The sequence below is a fragment of the Olea europaea genome, chromosome 15 (genome assembly GCF_002742605.1).
Source record: "Olea europaea var. sylvestris chromosome 15, O_europaea_v1, whole genome shotgun sequence".
In the NCBI taxonomy this organism is placed as follows: domain Eukaryota; kingdom Viridiplantae; phylum Streptophyta; class Magnoliopsida; order Lamiales; family Oleaceae; genus Olea; species Olea europaea.
Genome location: NC_036251.1, coordinates 31305177 through 31325737, shown reverse-complemented (window position 1 = coordinate 31325737; position 20561 = coordinate 31305177). Strand labels below are relative to the sequence as shown.

General features: G+C 33.0%; 1 protein-coding gene and 1 long non-coding RNA gene across 4 annotated transcripts; both read left to right on the top strand.

Moving 5' to 3' along the window:
- Positions 1-1725: 1725 nt before the first annotated feature.
- LOC111410886 (sister chromatid cohesion protein DCC1-like) lies at positions 1726-4939 on the top strand. Of its 3 annotated transcripts, none has more exons than XM_023041477.1 (5): positions 1729-1873; positions 3073-3164; positions 3262-3532; positions 3628-4527; positions 4715-4939. In XM_023041477.1, exons 3-5 carry the CDS (start codon positions 3363-3365, stop codon positions 4815-4817), a joined length of 1173 nt encoding a protein of 390 aa, XP_022897245.1. In that variant the 5' UTR covers positions 1729-1873; positions 3073-3164; positions 3262-3362; the 3' UTR covers positions 4818-4939. The 3 variants fall into 3 exon arrangements, with proteins under 3 accessions (XP_022897246.1, XP_022897245.1, XP_022897244.1); XM_023041476.1 differs by having other exon boundaries at positions 1730-1873; positions 3073-3180; XM_023041478.1 differs by lacking the exon at positions 3073-3164 and having other exon boundaries at positions 1726-1873.
- A 2877-nt stretch (positions 4940-7816) lies between these two features.
- Positions 7817-12679, top strand: LOC111410885. The gene is made up of 2 exons (XR_002705780.1): positions 7817-7878; positions 12134-12679. It is a non-coding gene; the product is annotated as an uncharacterized LOC111410885 (long non-coding RNA).
- Positions 12680-20561: the final 7882 nt, after the last annotated feature.

Sequence of the window (20561 nt, the reverse complement as noted above, 5' to 3'; positions counted from 1 at the left end):
GTTGGGTCGTTTTTTGTTGATTTTTTGGTGGCTTTTCCGCATGGTACAGAAAAAACGACCGTTGGGTCGTTTTTTGTTGATTTTTTGGTGGCTTTTCATCCATAAGGTGCACCACTTCGTAAAGCTATACTACTTGGCTATAAATAGGTGATCTTGGGTCATTGAAAATGTTGAAAAAACACTTATTATATTGATCCTTCTTGAGATCAAATCCAAAAGATAAAATACCCTCTCATATTCATCTTTTCTTTGTGTTCTTAAGTTTTAGAGATTCAAACAAGTGTTTAGTGTTTGAATCTCTATAAGACTTGATTAATCCTTCAAACCTTTTGCCGGATCACCCTTTAAACACCAAAATAGTGGGGGCAAAATTCGTTTGAGGACAACAATCAAATATTGTGTTTGAGCCTTCAAAGTTCTTCATATATCCTTTGCCATTTGTTCATCTCCTATACTTCTTTCGATAATTTTTCTATTTGTAATTCGTTCTCATCTTTGGTGGAGTAACATTATTTCTAACAAATTCAACCGCATTGAACACAACCCTAAAGAAAACAAGATTCTTAGATGTGGTTTGATGTTCGTCGCCGGCTAGAGATCTTCATGTGTGTGTTGGCGAAACCTTTCACGAATGAGCTGTCGGAGCGACGACTGAACCTTCCACCAAGGTGTGGCGGGAGATGTTGAAACGTGAGGTGGCGAAACCGTCGGTGGAAGTGCTGCCGGAGTCACGGCGTTACCTTCGACTGATCGTCGAAATGGGTGAAGATGGAAGGGGTAATATTTGGGGGGAAATGGAATACCAATGGTGCCTCACGTGCGAGCAATGAGCAAATTATTATTTTATATTTTTTCAAATGTTGCCACATGAGTCTGGAACTTAGTCCTGTTTTCAGTCCTTGTTCGTGTAGCGGGACTGTTCTAACAATTCAAGAGGACATGTCAACGCATTTAAATCCCTATCAATAATGGTGGTCATTGACCCTGTTCGTCCAACTTTATTCATTATCATTAACCAAAAAATTTTGAATTTATGTGCAGAATATTTTATTGTGTAAATGTGTGGGTTGAAAACAAGTATATAAAAAGGAATTATCAAATAATGGCCAAAAGGTTTAGAGTTTGTTTGGGAGTAATTTTTTTTCCAAAAAAATTGATTTTTTGATTGTTATTTCATTATTCCAACTGTCATATTTGATTTCTTCTCTCACAGGTAGATTTCACTTTTCTTGTAACAGTCAAAAAATCAATTCTCAAAATCACTCCCAAACAAACTCTTAATATAGTTGATTTATAAATAAATAAATCCACCAATGTCATTAATAATAATTCGTTCGTCCAATGAAATCTGGCCATTGTTTGGACTCCTATAAAATTATATTTTGAGAAAAAAATGTATTTTGAAATCAGTTGTGCTACATATGCACGATGATTTACATATATATAATGTGATGAAATATGATTGGATCATAATTTCTTCAACTAAAAAAAAAAACTTCTCCAATCCACTTTTGACATTTCATCTATATGTAAACAATTTTGTAATTTTATTATATACAAATAACATTATTCATTTTTGAATAGTAATTTTTCTAAGAACGTGTGATTAAAAAAAAATTAAATTTACGTGTAATATTATCTTATTACAAAATATTTAATTAAAAAGAAAAGAAAAAAATATATATTTTGAAAAAGCGAGCCCAAACAGGGCTAGGATAATTTTCTACGTGCCCATTTCCCTCCAGATTTTTTAGGCTAAAAAACCACTAGAAAATCATAATCCCTCCAAAGTCCGCCGTATTTCCATTTTCCCTCCATTTCAACGCTAAATCCACACCGAAAATGGGGTCTCGTAAGCACTGGCGTTATTGAGGTAATTTCATAGATTTCCTAAAAACTTCTTTTGGTTTTCTTTATCGTGAATTTGTTTTTATCCTCTTTGATTTGATTTACGACCTGAATTTATTGCCATTGGAATAGACTTCTTCATCTTCTTCATTTTTAGTATTTGTAATTCTGAATTCTTTTACTGATCTGTTGGAGGACTTGCTTGTCCTGCTTCTAGTTAGTTTTAGGGTTATAATTATTTGGGATTATTTTTTTCTGTGCAAATTGGTTCTGTACACTAGAAACAGGGAAATTTTTTGTTTATCGTTCTTTATTATTTTGTTTTTTTAAACTTTATTCTTTCTTACGGTATCATTTATGGAATTGGCCGTATTGTAAGTTCATTAATCTAAAATTTGTAAGTTCATAAATGAAAAAAAGCTAGTGAGCAAATTAATTAACAACTTCTTTTTAGTAACTTTTGGTTTCTGAAGTAATATTACATTAAGTGGGAGAGATGATGCTCTTTGAAGCATTCATCAATCAGGAAAACTGGATACAATTATTGGAAGACAAAAACACATGTTTATTTTAGAAGGAACTGGGGATCTTATATTCGAAAATCTGGTAAAAAGTAAACCATGTCGGCATGATAAGGCCAAAAATAAAAAATTGAAAGACAGATTACGAAAATGTTTGAAAATATAGCAATTCAAATATTTATTCCACGAATCTTGTATTCTTTTGCGTTTTAACAATTCATTCAAGTCATATTATCTAGTCAATTTACTAACTTTACTATGTTCACTTGTGATGCTGCCCTTTTAGGCTTTAAGTTGTTATTTGTGTGTTTGTATCTACAATGCGAAAAAGACACCAATGGTGTGGCCGTTTGATGGCCAAATTGAACATTCTAAGAATAAATTGAATTGTGTTCTTACAATGTAGGGTTATTTTTCACAAGAAAACATAACTTGTAAAAAATTAAGCTCAATAAACTTAAAACTTACATTGGGTTGAGGTGGATCAGGTCAGCCTATCATGGACACTCTCCTAAATTGAAAAATGAACTTCTTCTTTTGGGTAATTTATTGGTTTGTTTAAGTTGCAATTGATCGTTGTTTTATATTCATTATAAGATAAGAGCATTTTCTTCATTCTAGAAGGATCAACATTTAAAAAATTAAGGTATTTTATTAAGGACCTAATCTGTCTAGTGCCTGTGCACTTTTCTGATATGGCAAGATCTAGGGTACTGGAGTTGGAGAAATGCTATCGAGAAGACAACATCAGATGTGTGAATCTGTGTAGATGGGAGCTAGGAGTTGCATTTACTGGTTTTAGTTATTCGCTGTGAAGATTTTTCACCAAGGGAAGATTTTTATCTATCATTACATGTTTCAAGGATTTACTCCTTTATCTTTTTCTTTTCAGAGGTGAGGGATGAGATGTGAAATAGAAAAGGAGGAGAAAATTTGTGCACTTTAATCTTTTTCCTTCTCGTGCTCATTGATAAAGAAAAGAGGAAGTGAAATATGGATATGGAACATCTAGGACTGCGAAGTACTGGAGGTGCGGAAGCAGTACTTGGCCTCCAACCCAACTCAACAATGTCTATTGCTTATCACTCCCTTTTTGGTTCCCACAATGACATAACACTCCTCGAAATTGACGAAACTCTCATCCCCGATATCCTTCAGCAAAGGTATGTAGTTTTATTTTATTCTTGTTGAGGCTATTTTATTTGATCCTATAGTTTATCCATACGTCATTTTCATCTTATTCTTATTTATTCAATAGAGTAACTATAAGAGGACAGCCTGATGAAGATGCAGTTCTTTGTACTCAGTCAAAAACCTATGCCCTTAAATATGTGGGGACATCCAACTCTGTATTACTTATACCTCCTTCAGATAAAGCTGTGAAAGAATGTAATGATATAACCATACCGGTTGCAGCGGTTTTCAAAGTTGCACCAGGCATTATGGAAGTTGTTGAGGTTGCACCTAAATTAGATAAACTTAAATTTCTCCTCTCCCAAAATCCTTATAGTTTTGACGAGGCTTCAGACATGGATATCTCTCATGAGAGAATGAATACAGGCTTATACAGCTGGGACAATCTTGTCGACGAGGTACAAGCTAGCAATGAGGAACTAAGGTCTGGACTACAAGCCCTTTCAGCCGTTGAAATTTATGGATACTGGCGAGTTTTGGATGACAAATACATGGATATGATTCTGAACATTCTTCTGCATGACGTAATATTGAATGATTGGTCCTTTAATGCACTTAATGAAGATGAAGTTCTGCGTGCATTAGAAACAGATGGGTTTCCTTGCAATATTGCAATGCATTGCCTGAAAGTCTATGGTAATAAGGTGGAAGAGCATGTTGGTGGAAGTTGTGTGTGGCAGTTGGAGGAGAGGCGCATTTGTGTGCACTTTGCAAGAGAAATCTTGAAAAGCGGTAAGATGAAAGTGGAAAAATTTATGGCAGAATGGATACGAAAGGTTCCTGATGGTATGCATGCAAGTTTTGACATGTTGGAAGGGGAAGTTCTAACAGAAAAGCTAGGGATAGAGACTCTAATTTACCATTTCAGCGTATCCTCACTCCCGTCAACCCCTGCTGAGCGTTTTAAAATACTATTCCGGGAGAGGCAAAAGTGGGAATGGAAGGATCTACAGCCATATGTCAGGTCTGTTTCTGTTAATTTGAACAAGTTCTGTATTACCTGCATAATCTGTCGGGTTTTTCTATTTGTACACCAGGGTTGACACCTTGTGAGGGGGGATATATGTAGCAAGGCCCTAATCTGTCTAGTATTTGTACATACTTTATATAAGCAGCTTCTCCTAATTGTTGTTGATGATGTCATTTTATAGGGATCTAAGAGTGCCAGGACTTTCTGCAGAAGCTATACTTCTCAAATATACTCGGAGAACTCAGCCAACTGTCGACGCCGAACCTATTTTCAGTGCAAGATAGTCGTCTCGTATATTACGTCTATTTTGTAAGTTAATATTTGTTCGTGTGGAAATCAGAAGCTTTTGTGTTAAAATATATTATTCTACATGAAGTTAAGAACTGTTGGCTTATATTTCATTTTATTTGGTCGATCGAAGTAATAAACAAGTTTGTAATAAAATGCAGTTGTTACAAGAAAAGAAAGGAATCAACAAATATACGCTTGTGACGCTCCTAATACATTGATATGATAAGTGATATAATTTGTCAAATAATTTTTTCGTTCAACGAAGATAGACTTGTTTTTGTTTTCATATATGTCAAGAAAATGTAATTAACATAATTGAAAATATTAATTTTTGCTTAATAAATCCCTATATTAAATAAGGGTCTAAATAAAAATAATTGATATTTGTTGACAACAATATATATTAATAAGAGTATATTAAAAAATTAATTATACTCTTAACAAAAAAAGTGGCTTATGATTATGGATATATGAAAAGGGAAAGTAAATCTATCTTTATGGGATGGATGTGGTATTTTTCCTTTAAAATTGTGCGAATGAGTCTTGTGAAGTGGAGTTTGAACTTGGAAGAATGTAACAACTACTCCAAATTATATTCTTTATGCCTTTAGAGAAAGAAAATAAACACAAAGAAAAAGCTTAGAGAACAAAGAACTTGTAAACATTCAATGGATTGTTTAATTGTTTTTGAACGGAAATGGACAATCAATGATATCTACTAAAACAATGAAGAAAATATGTTAATAGATGGAAAAAGAAGTTAACAACGAAGAAAGTGACAGCAAGAGAGCTCCCTATTAATGGTAGCTATGCATTGCAACAGTCAAATTCACGTGTAGAAATATTCAATCAACGACTCTCATAAATTTTCAACCCCATCCTCAATTGCAAATCATTCCACTTGGTAAGCATACACTGTCGATGACTCTTTAACTTCAAATTCTATTTTTATCTACATGCCATCGAGCGAGCAAGAGTATTTTCAAGGGAAAATTGTAGCAACGATTCCGAACATTTTCATTTTTTGCGGACTTTACCCTAACCTTTATTTTATGCCAACGAAGGTCCATAACCTTTCATAAATACACACTTGAGGTCCATTTGGGTGGAAACCGAGCAAAACACTATCAGTTGATCGGAAAAATTCCTTAAACTGTTTGCTACCGTAACGATTTTATTGGATGTTGATACCTTTTTGGACGATTTTATTGAATATTGATTCTTTAATTTTTTGGGTCAACTAACTGTGTTTTGAACAGTTTCCTTCTAAATGGACCTCAAGTACATATTTATGAAAGGTTAGGAACTTCCGTTGACACAAAATAAAAGTTAGGGTAAAGTTTGTAAAAAATGAAAAGGTTAGGGACCACTGCTGCAACTTTCCCTATTTTCAATAAACACTTTCTAAAAATTTTGAGGTAATTATTTAAGAATTTTCAATATTGTTATCCATGTTTAATCTTTCAAATGTCCTAGTGTTTTTATATCAATGCATAATTCAATATGAAACCACCTACTTGCAATTCAATGATTTAATAGCAACTTTTAGCCTAATTAAAATTCCGAAAAATTAATTATGACGTATATGAATAATAACTTGAATACCGCTCTTAAATTGAATCAAATGGGCTGGCATAAAAGAAAAAAATCAAGAATCGGCTTAAAACAGTAAAAAAAATAAAAATAAATAAAAAATGTAAAAAATAAATAAAAATGAGTAAACTTTTAAAACAAAGTTAAACAGATGATTTCACACAAAGAATCGGCTGGTTTACACTAAGCCCTAGTTTAGCTCTTGTTATTCCACATTATAACGTGAGAAATAGTAATTTTTTGTAGATTGTGTAGTTAAAAAGGAATTTATTTTTTTAAATTTATTTTTATTATTATTTTACTGAAAAATGTAAAGTTGATAAGACGAAAGAGAAAAATAAATTATAATTTAATGGGAAATAATAGAGGCCAAAATGGAGATAACCGATTGGTTCACCTCAATTCACCACAATTTTTTTATGAGTAATGTTATTCAGAGTGAAAACTGTTAGTAGTCGCCCTATGTGGCATACATTTGATAATTTGGTATTTGATACATAGATATGGTAATTATTTTTTGAATTATATATCAAATGAAAAATCGTCAATTGTACGCTACATAAGACGACTGTCGGTAGTTTTCACTGCAAATAGTATTATTCTTTTTTTTATTACTGCAACTTACTACGTTTTTTTAGGGTCAACGTTTGGATGAATTTACTAACATTATTATTTACTATTTACCCCCAATAACCCTACTAGTCATCCAAATTATAAGTTGGTTCATTCTGGTCACTAATTCTTTTTCCCTTTAAAGTTAGTATTTGAACTTTCCGTTTCATATCAAATTAAGCAATTCATCTTATTGAATCAACAAAAATGTTGTTATGGCTAAGAAAAATAATGGTTCCTTATGAAAAATTCATTAAGCACATGATGCAGACCGAGACTCTAATGAACCCGACTGTGACTTCTTGTTCTTGGTTGGGCTCGTGTTTTATTTATTTAATGAACATACATTTCTGTTTTTAATGTTGCGAGGTTATGTTGAGTTCTTTTGGCAGTATAGGAGGGTTCGTCCTGGGTTTAAAAGTTATATTATTTTATGTTTTTGAACCTAGAGAATTGAATTGCAGTCAATTTGTTCTGGAACCATACGTTTATGTTTATATTATAATATTATTTTAATTGAGAATCTATGCAAAAGAACATATTATTGAAAAAAATTGTGCTTCCAAAGTGCATTTTTATAGAGAAAGCATATCTCACAATTTTACGAAGTTAGATTATGGCATGATCGGTTTCTTATTACTACGTTGACGAAAGTGCCTAAATTATAATGAAAACAAAAGTTCAATGACTCTCAAAAAATTTTCTTGCTTCACGTGCTTCACGTGCACCGCACGTGATAACCGCCAATGTACGCGTATTTTAAAATATAAAATAAGATATGCGAATCACTTGTTATTATCCGATCAACAAAAACTCAAAAACCCCACAATTCTATCAATAATTCAACAGGTACCTTTTCTTTTCTTTTCTTTTCTTTCCCCATGGATATAATTTTCTGGTTTCCTCAATAAGAAGCTTGCTCAAATTCATTAATTTTTGCTGTAAATATAAATTCTGGTTGACTTGTCTTTTTCTTGGTGGAACAATAAGATCTGTTTCAGCACTTGAATTTTAATTGCGTTTATTACAGAGATTACGAGATTTGGTATTTTTTTTTTTTTTGTTATCATTCTTTTGACTTTCTAATTTCAAGTTTCGGTTAATAATTTTTTAGATATCTTGTTCTATAAGTTGATTGTTATTGGGTTTTATGAAATGAGTTGTCTATCTGCTTGCAAGCAATTAGAAGCTCAGAGCTGGGATTCGGTGCTGAGTTATATTGCTTATGTGCACTCGCCGTTGATATTTGAATTTTGAATAAAGTCACTAATTGGATGATCACATCTTTGCTTTGTTGAGGGTTTCAAAACCTGGGTGTTGTAAAATTTTGAGTGAACTTGTTGGATTTATTAATCAATTTTGATTTCTGGTTGTTGGAGGCATCTTTGGCAAAGTTTAAATAATAATTTAAGCTTGACAAACATATTTTTTATCCACATGTTCCGTAGGATCATTGGCTAACTACTCACTTATTATCCAAACATTCCATAGGAATCATATTTTTTAAGCACTTAAAATCAATACCAAACAATCACAGACAAAGATGTATGTTTTACTTTTATGATACTCAGCTGTAGTACTACAGCGCTACATGAGCAAATTTGCGCTTGGTGGTGGTATGTCCTGAATAAATTGTTAAATCCCTTGGTTGTAGCACTAAGTAACTTAGTTGTTTAAATCTTGTAATTTGTATTGTTTTCATAGTTCTGGGGGATTTACTATTTTCGCATTGATTTCAACTCCTAAAGTTAAAGTGGTCGTAATTATAGGATGCCTGGAGAACCTCGGAGTTGAGGTATTAATGAGACCAGTAAACAGTTCAAATTACCGTCATAAACCGACAAATTGCATTATTTGATAACACAACCATGTTAACTCAAAGATGAAACTGCAATGTAGGAAATCATAAATATTACTGAATGTAGTATTACGATGCTAGCATTAAAAATAAAATAAAATAAAATCGATATAAATAGGGAATTAAATGTAAACAAGGTTAGATATATTTAGCATAAGTTGATTTTCGTACAACTCAATAACCTCTAGACTTTATATTCTTGGATGAAAAAGACAGAGAAAAAGATAAAGATATCGAACAATACACTTCAGACGATACTCATTGAGCAAGAGGTGAGTGTATTTGATAGTTTTAGAGAAAGATCCCAACTAATATTTGTTATCAAGTTTCTTAAACTGCAGAGTGAAGAATAGAGAAAGATAGAATTCCAGCTACAAATAATTCTTTGTTGTCAAGGTTAAAAGACATTAGAAAGAATAAGAATGAAGATACTATAGTTAGAGAAGATTGATGAGATTAAGGGAGAAAACGAATAACGAGCCTCAGCCATAACAAAGTAGAGGCTGGAAGGAGTGTGAGGAGGGAAGATAATAGTTGTAGAATTATTAGATTGAGTAGCATTAGTCACTTTGGTTTAGACCAAAAACAAGTCCCTAAATAAGATTGGAGTTGAAGTATTCATTGAGGAGTCTTAAGACACTAAGCCTGAATTTTAAACTTTTCATGCCAGCATCCTATATGACCAAAACAAAGAGTGCTGAATAACAAATTAACCCTTAAAACCCTGAAACGTTTTTAGTGTAACTATATAAAATACACAACAGAACTAGAAATAATAATATGAAAAATACGAGCAATACATTGAATTTCGAACATCAAACACATCAATTCCTCCAGTGTTCAAACTCAAGTTCGTTAAGGAAACCTTAGAGGTATTTTGGAACAAATATTCATGGTGCCTGCAGACTGCCTTGTAATTTCATCTACAGGATTTACAGTCTAATTGACTGAGCTTACCACAGGAGTTTATATCTTTGCTGTATGCCTTTGTTAATATTGTATAATGTCAATCCTCAGCATATTCACATTATTCCTCAGGAGGTCTATTTCTATTTGCCAATGTAATGACAACAGGTTCTGATAGGCTGGTTTCATTGGAAAACTGGGAACTGGTCCTTTTATACACTAAAAACTGTTTGGTTAGAAACAGTTATCCAACCTGGCCAACCGCCAGTTAAACTGTGGCCCAGTCAAGGTTTTACCAGTTCAGACATTTGGATTTTATTTCTTATTTTCTAAATAAAAAATAAACAATAAGGCTCAAAAAACTCACCAATCTGGAGGGATAGCTCAGTGGTCAGGCCTTGATCTTGCTCTTCAATGGTCACCAGTTCGAGTCCCTTTAGGGTCACTAGAATAATGAGAAAAAAAGGTTAGTGAATAGAAACACAGATATCAAAGTCACACCTTGGAAATATTGTTTTAATCGTTTTTAAAATTGATGATTTGACTTTTTATTTTTATTATTATTATTATTATTATTATTATTATTATTATTATTTGACAATTATAATTGTTATGAAAGTCATTGGCTTCATAAAACTTCACTATTAAATTATTGATACTCTCTACGTCTCACAAAAATAGGCTTGTTTCTATTTTACATAAATCAAGAAAATGTAATTAATATAGTTGGAAATATAAGTTTTTCTTATATTTTTTCTAACATACTCCTACATTAAATAATGGTCTGAATAGGACTTGTTCATATTTGTTGATAACGATATACATTAAATAGGGGTATATTAGAAAACTAAGTAATTAACTATAATCTCAATAAGGAAAGTAGCTTATAATTTGGGAAAGATGAAAAATGAAAGTAAACCTATCTTTATGGGACAGAGGAATCTTTATAAATTTATGTATTATATCCATTTGAAGAATTGCTATTAGGTTGGTTTTCAAAACTGATAGTTGCACAACTTCTTTGATTTTAAAACGTTATAACAATGACTTGCATTGATATCATTCAAAGGAAGTTTAAATGTAAAATATCTTGGTAATTTTCATTGACCAGCAGAATTGGATGATAAATAATATCCAATTGCAAATTATCACCGGGTTATATTTTGATACTAAGTTCTCTTGTCTTCGTTGTCCTTGTATAACCTAACTTTTTTATGATCTCATCTTCATCATCCTTATCAAAATTTGCTAAGTGCCTAAAAGCAATTAGGCTTCAGTGAGATCTACTTAGCCCCCATTTGAGCCATATTATTGTAAAAATGTAAATGAAAAATATAATCGTTATGGGCTCCACACAAGAGATAAAAAGTCAAATATCGTGGCTTGATGTGACGGATAACGGTTATATTTTTTATTTTGATGAGGAAATAATGGGGGTCAAACAAGGCCTTACTTTGACTATATGTGACTTTGTTTAAACTTTAGCTCAAATCTAGATCTTATCCTCTCACCTGTGATGTTACTACTGTTCAATGTGACTCGGTCTTCTTGGAATCTTAAATTCTGTTTACAAAAGTTTCCAGTTTTTTGTGTTGTCTGTTACCGGGGAACGTTAAAAAATGTTTACATCAGCCTACTTGAAATTGCTTTTGTGCTGGTAAGTTCTTCCAAGCCCTTCAGAATAAAGAATTCCCTACTTACACTGGTTGACATTTAATGTCCACTTCATCTCTCGGTACAAAAAAACTCTCAATCTATACTTTGCTTACCAGTTGAATCTGCCTGCTTTACATGGTCTCTAGCAGGAGTTGAGCAACTAATTGCTAAGATTTGAATGAAAGTGAGTTACGGGGTTGGATTAAAATTGATCTGTTCAATATTAATGTAATTAGAAGCATGTGTCTTAGTTGCTTGTATATTGGGTTAATGTTGGAAAATTTACTTAAGAGGTTGTAAAAGAGTTATGTGGATCAATCAAAATGGTAGTTAGACCAAAAACCATTATGACGCCTCTTCTTAACTACAATCAGGGTAAAAAAGATTAGTAATTATTGGACTGATATTGATATTAGAGAAGCTTGCATCAGAGCTATGAACTCAGATTGCCCATCATGCTGTCATGAATTCAACCACCATGTTGCTTTTGGAAACACTGCATTACTCTGTACAAATTAACTATACGTAGATCAACTTTTGATGTTGAGTACTTTTGATTAATGTCAAATTTGTATTCAAGTTGGGCTCAAATGACTTGGTATTGGATTGTGTATGCTAGGATTTTCCTACCCTATATTTTACAATCATCTTTTCTAGTTGAACAATCACCATCATATTTTGCAGGACAAATAACGTCATTTTATGGGCAAGAAAGAGCCCTGCAAGGAGGTTCCAGAGCCCTGCAAGGAGGTTCCCGAGGATGTGACTCGTGAGTCATTGATTGCCATCTCTTACCGACTACCGGAGACCGAGTTCATTACTGAAGAGTCACCTAAAAAATCGGACAATGAGAAAGTTGTCCAACCTCTCAAACATGACGGAGACGAGAAATATAGGTCTAAGCTGATGTCGATATCCAACTCACAATCACCCAACATGAAAATCCTACCTGTTTTGCCTGGGCAAATTGACGGTTAGCTTAGGTTGCAGGGTTTTATGTGATGAATACAATGTAAAACTTATGAATTGTTATGATTTGAAAGAAACTAGTTGTAGTGGCCTCAGTTGCTAATATCGTTCGAGTTACGTTGTGAATGCACTTATTGTAATGAATTATTAATGGTACAATACACTTAAGCATTCACATATTGTGATACTTGTAATTATAGTGGCTTACTTGTAAATTCCTGTGGATTGTGGATATTTGTTTTGCAAGTTTTTTCTTCTTTTCTTCCCTCTAGTACCATACTATTCTTGCCCGTTTAAATGTGTTTGGAATAGGATTCCAGTAGATTATGGAAATTGAAATTTGGCTCCCTTTTTATTTTTATTTATTTAAATTTTTTTTTTTTTGGATGTAAATTTTTTTGAATAGATTTTGTGTAGAACGATTTATTTATTTATTTAAGCATGTGTGTTTAAAAAGTAGGAAAAATTTATTGGTTCGAGTGCAAAATTATTTCATTGGGAGAATGTGTGGTTGAAAATGAGTTTTGATGATATCGTACAAATTCTTGTTTGTCTTAGTACTAGATATTGAATTTGTTCATCAATTTCTACTGGCTCTCGTTTTGTTGTTGAATGTCTGTTCTAATACTGTTTTCAATTGTATTTATTCATCAAATTTTAGTTTTTACAGTTCTGTTCTTTTTAGATAATCTAAATTGGCCGAAAGCAGGTAACTAGTGTCGAATAGCCATTATAAGCCTCTGTTCGAAGTTTTTCTTCTTCTTCTTCTTCAGACTTTTACCCCGTTTGTCCCATTAAATCTCATCAAATTAAATTTAAATTTTCTCTCTTCTATTTCTAACTACACAATCTTCAATTGAATAATATTACACGTAAATAAAAAAACTTTTCATTCCTTTACAATCATTCATTTTTCAAAAAAAAAAAAAATACTATTCCCCTCCTTATAATAAAATATAATGGGGGTCAAATGGGGGCTATATGTTTACTTACAAAACAAGCCAAAAGCATTAGTACCATACCTATTAAGGATCGAATTGAGTGGCATGTTTGGCTAAGATTAATAAGTTGGTTCGTCCTTCTTTCTTTTTAGACGTTAATTTTAGGCACGACCAAGAATTTCCAATCAAGAACGTTTTGAGTAAAAATCTACAAAGCCAAAGCTATATTGAAATAATGCAAGTGTTCATTTGCTTTTCCTTATCTGAACCTCAATATTTTCCCATGAGGATGCTTTAGTCATAAATCTAGTTAATCATTCATATGAATTCATTCCTTGTGTCCACGAGTTCAAAACTGCCTTCATTATATGAAATTATGGCCTGCTTTGACTTTGAAAAAAATCAAATTTTTAGTATATTTTAATAAAGTTGATGAAACGTGTGGTTAAACAGTTGATAAAAGTTATTGATCCAATGAAATATGTGGTAGGAAATAAGTTTTGGGGGGGTGGGGGATAAATTTTAAGTTGGAGCCAAAAATGGGCTAAGAAGTGCGAGATTTTATTATTTATTTATTTATTTATTTTTATGTTTTGATTGATTTAGTATGCTTTGCTGCATTACTTAATTGCTCGACCATCAATTAGGTAGGTAGTCACTTGTTATAGTTCTAGGAGGTTAATAATAAATTAGAACTTTGCAAGATTAACATCGAGCAATAGATGCTAGGAATAACATGTATGATGTTTGCAACCATCAAGATAATCGTGTAACTGAATGCATTACTTTGCATATGAATTAGGAATAGGAATACCGAATATGATTGGATTATGTTTATGATAGATTTAACTTACACCAGGAGAGAGAGTTAAATAAAATTGGATTTTGATTGTCAAAAATATACAAATCACACTAAATTACATAAGTCGAAAATTGAAAATAGGACAATGGATTCAGAATTTCAACATATAATTCTCATAATTAAATAAAAATGCCCTTAGGTAGTAGATAATTTAGATATAATCAAAAGAAATCTTTTTTGTTACGTTCCATTCGAATTTCATAATGGACTAATAGAATTCAATCTAAACTTTATTTTGCGTTGGATGATACATTTTCTCACTATATTATTACTTATCAACGTCCCATGTGCTTGTAAATTTTGTAAAATCAAATTTTTGGCGTCGTTGTTGAGCAATAAAGCTTCTAAATATAATTTATTAGTTTATATTTGGATTCAAATTTTCTTTGTTGTTTTAGGTTATTCATCACATACCCGATCTCTTATATTTGTGTTCTTTTCAGGAACCTAAGAGCAGTTTATGCAAGATTCTAATGAAATCGAACTCCTACTGTTGGATCCCAATAATGAAAGAACACTAAGGAAAAGAAGTACAAATTAGAGATTAGAGAGGTAAACGGAAACAAGAATGGATGAAAATTAAAATCAGAATCAGGTTCAAAATTAGTTACCAACGGCTCAGTTGATACAACTAGTTCAATCGAGAGGAGTCGCCAACAATGGAGATATGTTGGTAGGGGATTAAATGATCCCCATTCCAACTCCTGTCCAATCCAGCTTAATATATCTTCTATTTGGACGAGCAAACTTTCATCTCAGACCAAATTTTATAATTCTTTTTCAAAACCATCAAGATATCAGGTTCTTTTAGAACGTACAGAATCCACAGGATCATATCTGAGTTTCTCTACCATTATGTGAAGTTATCAATCATGAAGGAATGTCTAAAGTTGCCTTTCGAATGCGTCTATTCTCTCACACCTTGAAAGATAGCACAAAGATTGACTGCATTCTTTACCTAACGAGAGCGTTGTTTCTTGGATTGATGTAGTACAGGAAAATTTATACTAAGATTCTTTCCACTTGCTCAAGACTATCATATCAAAAACTAGATACACACTTTTAAACAGAGGGACATCGAGAGTTATCCGGAAGCATGGAAATGTTCAAGAAGCTAAAAAATGTCCCAACCTAGACATTTCTAAACATGCCTAGGTCTACATCTTCTATTCATGCTTGCTTCTTGAATACAGTAATATAGCCAATACTTCAAAAAGTGGATTAGTGATGAAGATGCACATAGATGATGTTTGTGACATTTATGAAAGAAGACAGAAAATCAGTCCATATGGTCATCTGAATCGAGTGAAACAACAAGACTTCACAATATTTATGGAGTATTAGATTTGGATACTCAGATGGAGGCATTGACGAAGAAGATGGACACCCTTACTTAGACAATACATATAGTGTACCAATTACATCGGTCTATAAAGGTTACGAGGCAAATTGTACAATTGCCAATTGTCCCATAGCTTCCACTTATACATATCAATCTAAAGAGTACAATACACATAGAACTTTCAGAGGCAACATAACAATCCTTATTCCAACATGTATAATCCAAGTTGGAGAAATCATCCAAAATTTTTCATGGGCAAATAATTAGCGTCAAAGAAATCAAAGTCAAGAAAACTATCAAGATTTCAATGACAAAAGAAGAAGATGCCATCATTGGAAGATTCGTTTGTTCAATACATTACAAAGACTGACACTGCATTATAAAATTATTAGGCTTTTGTTCAAAGTTTGAAAAATCTAGTGGAGTAGATAGCAGCTACATTGTCCAACAATACACAGGGTATCGAAAAGAATCTACGAGAACAGATGTCACCTTTCAGAGATATAGGGAATGATATAGTTGACATGCCATCAATAAGTTTGCTACCCCTGTACAAGTTTATGTGCCGCTAGTCATATTCACATGAGGCTTCAAAAGCAGCAAAAGAAGGAACACGGTCAGGCTATCACCACAAGAAGTGAAGTTCAGCTGGTAAAGATCAACATAAGGAGAAAAGAGATTGAGGATAAATAGGTACCTACCACGGGCAAGGAATAAGTGATTTAATTTGAAGAATCAACAAAAGTTAATTAGGAAGAACATTCAGACAGTCCACAGGTTACTACATCCGTTCTTGTCAAAAACACAAATACCTCTTGTCCCCTTTTCCAAAGAATGTAGAAAAATAAGCTACACAAATTAGTTCGCAAAATTCTTGGATATCCTTGAGAAACTTCATATAAACATTCCTTTCATTGACACAATCCTACAAATTCCAAATTATGCAAAGTTTTTTAAAGAGATGTTGACTAAGAAGAAAAAGCTGCCACAAGATGAAACAATGACCTTTATAGAAGAGTGCAGTGCAATCCTACAACACAAGCTCGCCCTAAGCTAAAAGATCTAGAGAGTATCACTTTACCTTGCTCTATAGGAAATTCACATAATATCCATACTTTAATTGATTTTGGAGTAAGTACTAATCTAATGTCACTGTCGATCTACATAAAATTAGATTTGTCGGATCAAAGGAAATGTTAATGACTCTATAGTTAGCTGACACATCAATCAAACACTTCTAAGGAAAGGTTGAAAATGTGCTCATCAAAGTTGTAGATTTCATCTTTCTAGCTAATTTCATTATCCTCGATATAGGAGAAAATCAAGATAAGTCAATTATCTTGGGAAGACCATTCTTAGCTATTGGACATGCCTTAATAAATTTTGAAAATGGTAAGCCGATATTGAAGGTTGAAGAAAACTAACAAAATTTCAGCATTTATACTCCACCCAATCAACTTATCTACCTCGAGGAGTACAAAAGAATTGACCATGAAGAGAAAGATTATTATGCAAGTCATCAATATAAAAAAAGGATTTGGAGGACTAATTGGAGCAATCAAAAACCAATATGTGAACTTTAAAGGTCAAAGGGCCAAAAATGAATCAAGAAATATCTACAAGTACAACCATTACAAGGTTGAAAATTCCCTTTAAAGTTACCATAAATAGCCAAAATAACAGTGTCAAATTAATGACTTCAAACAACTATTTATTGAGAGGTAACATAATTATCTTTTCTTTTATTTATTATGTTTTCCAGATAATAGGTTAGATAATTTATTTGTTTTTGTGTGCTAATAGATAGTTTAGATATCTTCACCCCTGTATATTTATGACGAAAAAAGGTTAATGTTTGCACTCGCAACCCAGGCCGTTACTTGAAACGCATTACCTGTATCCAGTCGCAACCTAAGGTCATACTAGGCAATATCGTCCCCTGTTCCATTTTCCCTTGGTCACTAGATTTTCTTGTTGGTTGTGATGTGTTTAAGCTCAATATATAATGCTATCACTAATGATTGAATTTTATTCATTTTATAGGGCATGATACCTAAACACACAAACCAACAATGGATAAAGAGAATGACATAGCAACTTCTACTATCTAGTTCTGGCATTCTTGTTCAAAATCAGCCTTCATTATCGGACATATTCAGGAAGTACCTAATTCCCTACTTTATCATTTTTATTTTTGCTTAATTAATGATATATTGAGACAATAAATGTAATGTCTAATTTATGTTTGGGAGTAAGGAATTGGTTTAAGCTCTTTAGGAGCTTTGTAATCTATTTTTTAAGTAGCAAGAGAAAGAGGAAGACTACCAGTGGATTGATGCAGGTTGTCTAGGAAAAAGATGAGCCTTTGCAAGATTACATGGCCAGATTTACTCTAGCTACACTTGCATAAAGGACCTTCAAATGTTTGTTATGCTAACTGCATTGACGAATGGGATGCAAGATGTCACTTTCAAAAATCCTTTGGAATTGATGCTTAACTTGTTAAAGAAGGGAGACAAGTATGTAGATGTAGAGGAAGCAGAGAGGGTCAACAAAAACCTTCGAGTACGAGGGAGCTAGAAACTCATTAGTGAAAATTACATGATTGTAAGAGAAAATCCACTGAAAAACAAGCTAAAAAATGAGCACATGAGCAAAGAGAATGTGAAGGATCGATCAACTAAGCAAAGGTAAAAAGAAGATAAGACCTTCACTCCTTTATATACCATGTGTGTTAAGTTGCTAATGGAGATACGAGACATGAAAGAGCTCGATTGGCCAAAACCAATGGTCGTATCAGCTAGTAAAATAGATAAAATCAAGTATTGTCATTTCCATAAGACCATGGACATGACATTGAAAATTGTATACACATAAATAGGAGATCAAGTGCCTTCCAAGACGATCTATAAGCCCCTACGGGGCCCGCCGGAGTGAGGGCTGCCTACTCCCTCTAATCCACCACCTGGGTACCCCAGCATGGAGAAGTTCCTCACTAAGTAAATAAAAAAAATGACCGAGGCAAAGAAAAAGTTGATGATCGTTCTCTACCTAGGTTTGGACTGATTAATGTGATCATCGAAGGGATATCTATAGGCAGAGACTTAAATTTATCTAGAAAAAGCTATGCACACTCTACTAGGTCTCTATATTCGAAAAAAGGTAATATTCGATCAAACCATTACTTTTGCTAAGGAAGACTTGATCAGCATAGTAAGCCCCCATGATGACGTCTTGGTAGTCATCAGTGCATCGCAAATTTTGATGTCAAGAGGGTACTAGTTGATAGCGACAGTGCAGTGAATGTTCTCACTTGGAAGGCATTTTTGGGCTTGAAGATTTCTTCAAAAAAATGAAAATTGTGACCACTTCTCTAAAAGGGTTTGGAGGGATGACTGTGATACCAAAGGGAACTGTAGAGCTTCTACTGACGCTAGGCACTTACCCAACAAGTGTGGTGATCCTAATGAGCTTTTTGATTGTCAAAACCCCCATGGAATATAATGCAATCTACAATCGACCACTATTAAACACCATCAGTGCTATCCCTTCAACTTATTACAAGTTCATAAAGTGTACAATCAATCAAGGAATTGAGTACGCAAATGGTGATTGGCAAGCTTTGAGAAAGTACTACGTTGATAGTATACAAGAGAAAAGCTCTTCGCCGGTTATGATGTTGGATGTGGAGCCTCCAAAGAGATGAATTGAGCCACTTGATATGACAAAAAAAATTTGGTATTAGAGGATATGAGTTTGATAATGGGGTAGACTTGAAGTCCGATGAAAATAAAGAGTTGGTGAAGTGCTTGGCTTATAACTTAGATATTTTTGCATGGGGTCCAAGTGATATTCTAGGGATTAGCATATCTATTGCTCAGCATTACCTTGGGATCGTACCGGGGGCTAAGCCAATAAAGCAAAAGAAAAGAAACTTTCATCCCGAAAGGCAAGTCGCAACAAAAGTGGAAATTGAAAAAATTGCTTCAGGCGGGTTTCAATCGAGAAGTACAATATCCTGAATGGTTACTAAATGTTGTCCTTATGAAGAAATTGAATGGAAAATGGCTTATGAGTATAGACTACATCGGGTTGAACGAAGTGTGTCCAAAAGACTCGTACCCACTATCCAAAACATGGTAGATGCTACGTCTGGTTATGAATGATTAAGTTTTCTAGATACCTTTTTTGAGTATCATCAAATCTCTATGGTTAGAAATGGACATTTTTCCCAGAACCCCTGGAATCGGATCGAAATCTGTTAGAATTGGTAGATTCGGCTCTAGATCTTCTAAAAAAAGTTTGGTTTTGGAACATATTATTGAGAACTAGCCGGTTCTGGTCCGGTTCTCGATCCAACTATGGGAATCGACGATTCTCATGTTTTTTTTTTCCATTTTTGGTAAAATATATGGCCCTTATATGTTAGTTTTCTTCATTTTAGACTCAATTTCCTTATTCTCTTTCATTCTTTCCTTTTCTTCTTATAATTGTTTGATTAATTGATTATTTCCTTCTCAAGCCAAATTAGATTATTGAGTAAATCTATACCTAAATAAAATTATTTATACTATAGCTCAACATTTAAAGATTATTGAAGATAATCCGATAATTTTGCATTTTTTTTGCATAATACCTCATTATTGGTTGATTTGCAATTTGTACCCTTTGTATTTATAATTTTTTCGATCTTTTATTAGCCAGGCTATAAGTTAAATTATTGGCTGCTAACTTGATGAATGATGGACCTTCAATTGCTGGATTAAAGGTGCGAATTTTAAATTTTAGTTTTTTTTTTCACTTTGATTACGTAGTTGTTGATTTGCTTGGGACTCTTCAATTACTGTGGGTTTACATTAATTATGAAATATTTTCTGTTTAATGCAACTCAACATTGTTATTAGTTTGCTCAGATTTTTCAATTATTTTGTATATATTCTAAATTAAACTATATGCATTTTCTTAATTTATCTCTAATTGTATAAATAATTTGATATT

What these genes read in the sequence shown, in the direction of transcription:
- LOC111410886 (XM_023041478.1), top strand. Translation starts at nt 3,363, where the DNA reads ATGGATATGGAACATCTAGGACTGCGAAGTACTGGAGGTGCGGAAGCA. An exon ending in CCCGATATCCTTCAGCAAAG is followed by an intron (nt 3,533 to 3,627) that starts GTATGTAGTTTT and finishes TTTATTCAATAG; the next exon opens with AGTAACTATAAGAGGACAGC. An exon ending in GATCTACAGCCATATGTCAG is followed by an intron (nt 4,528 to 4,714) that starts GTCTGTTTCTGT and finishes GTCATTTTATAG; the next exon opens with GGATCTAAGAGTGCCAGGAC.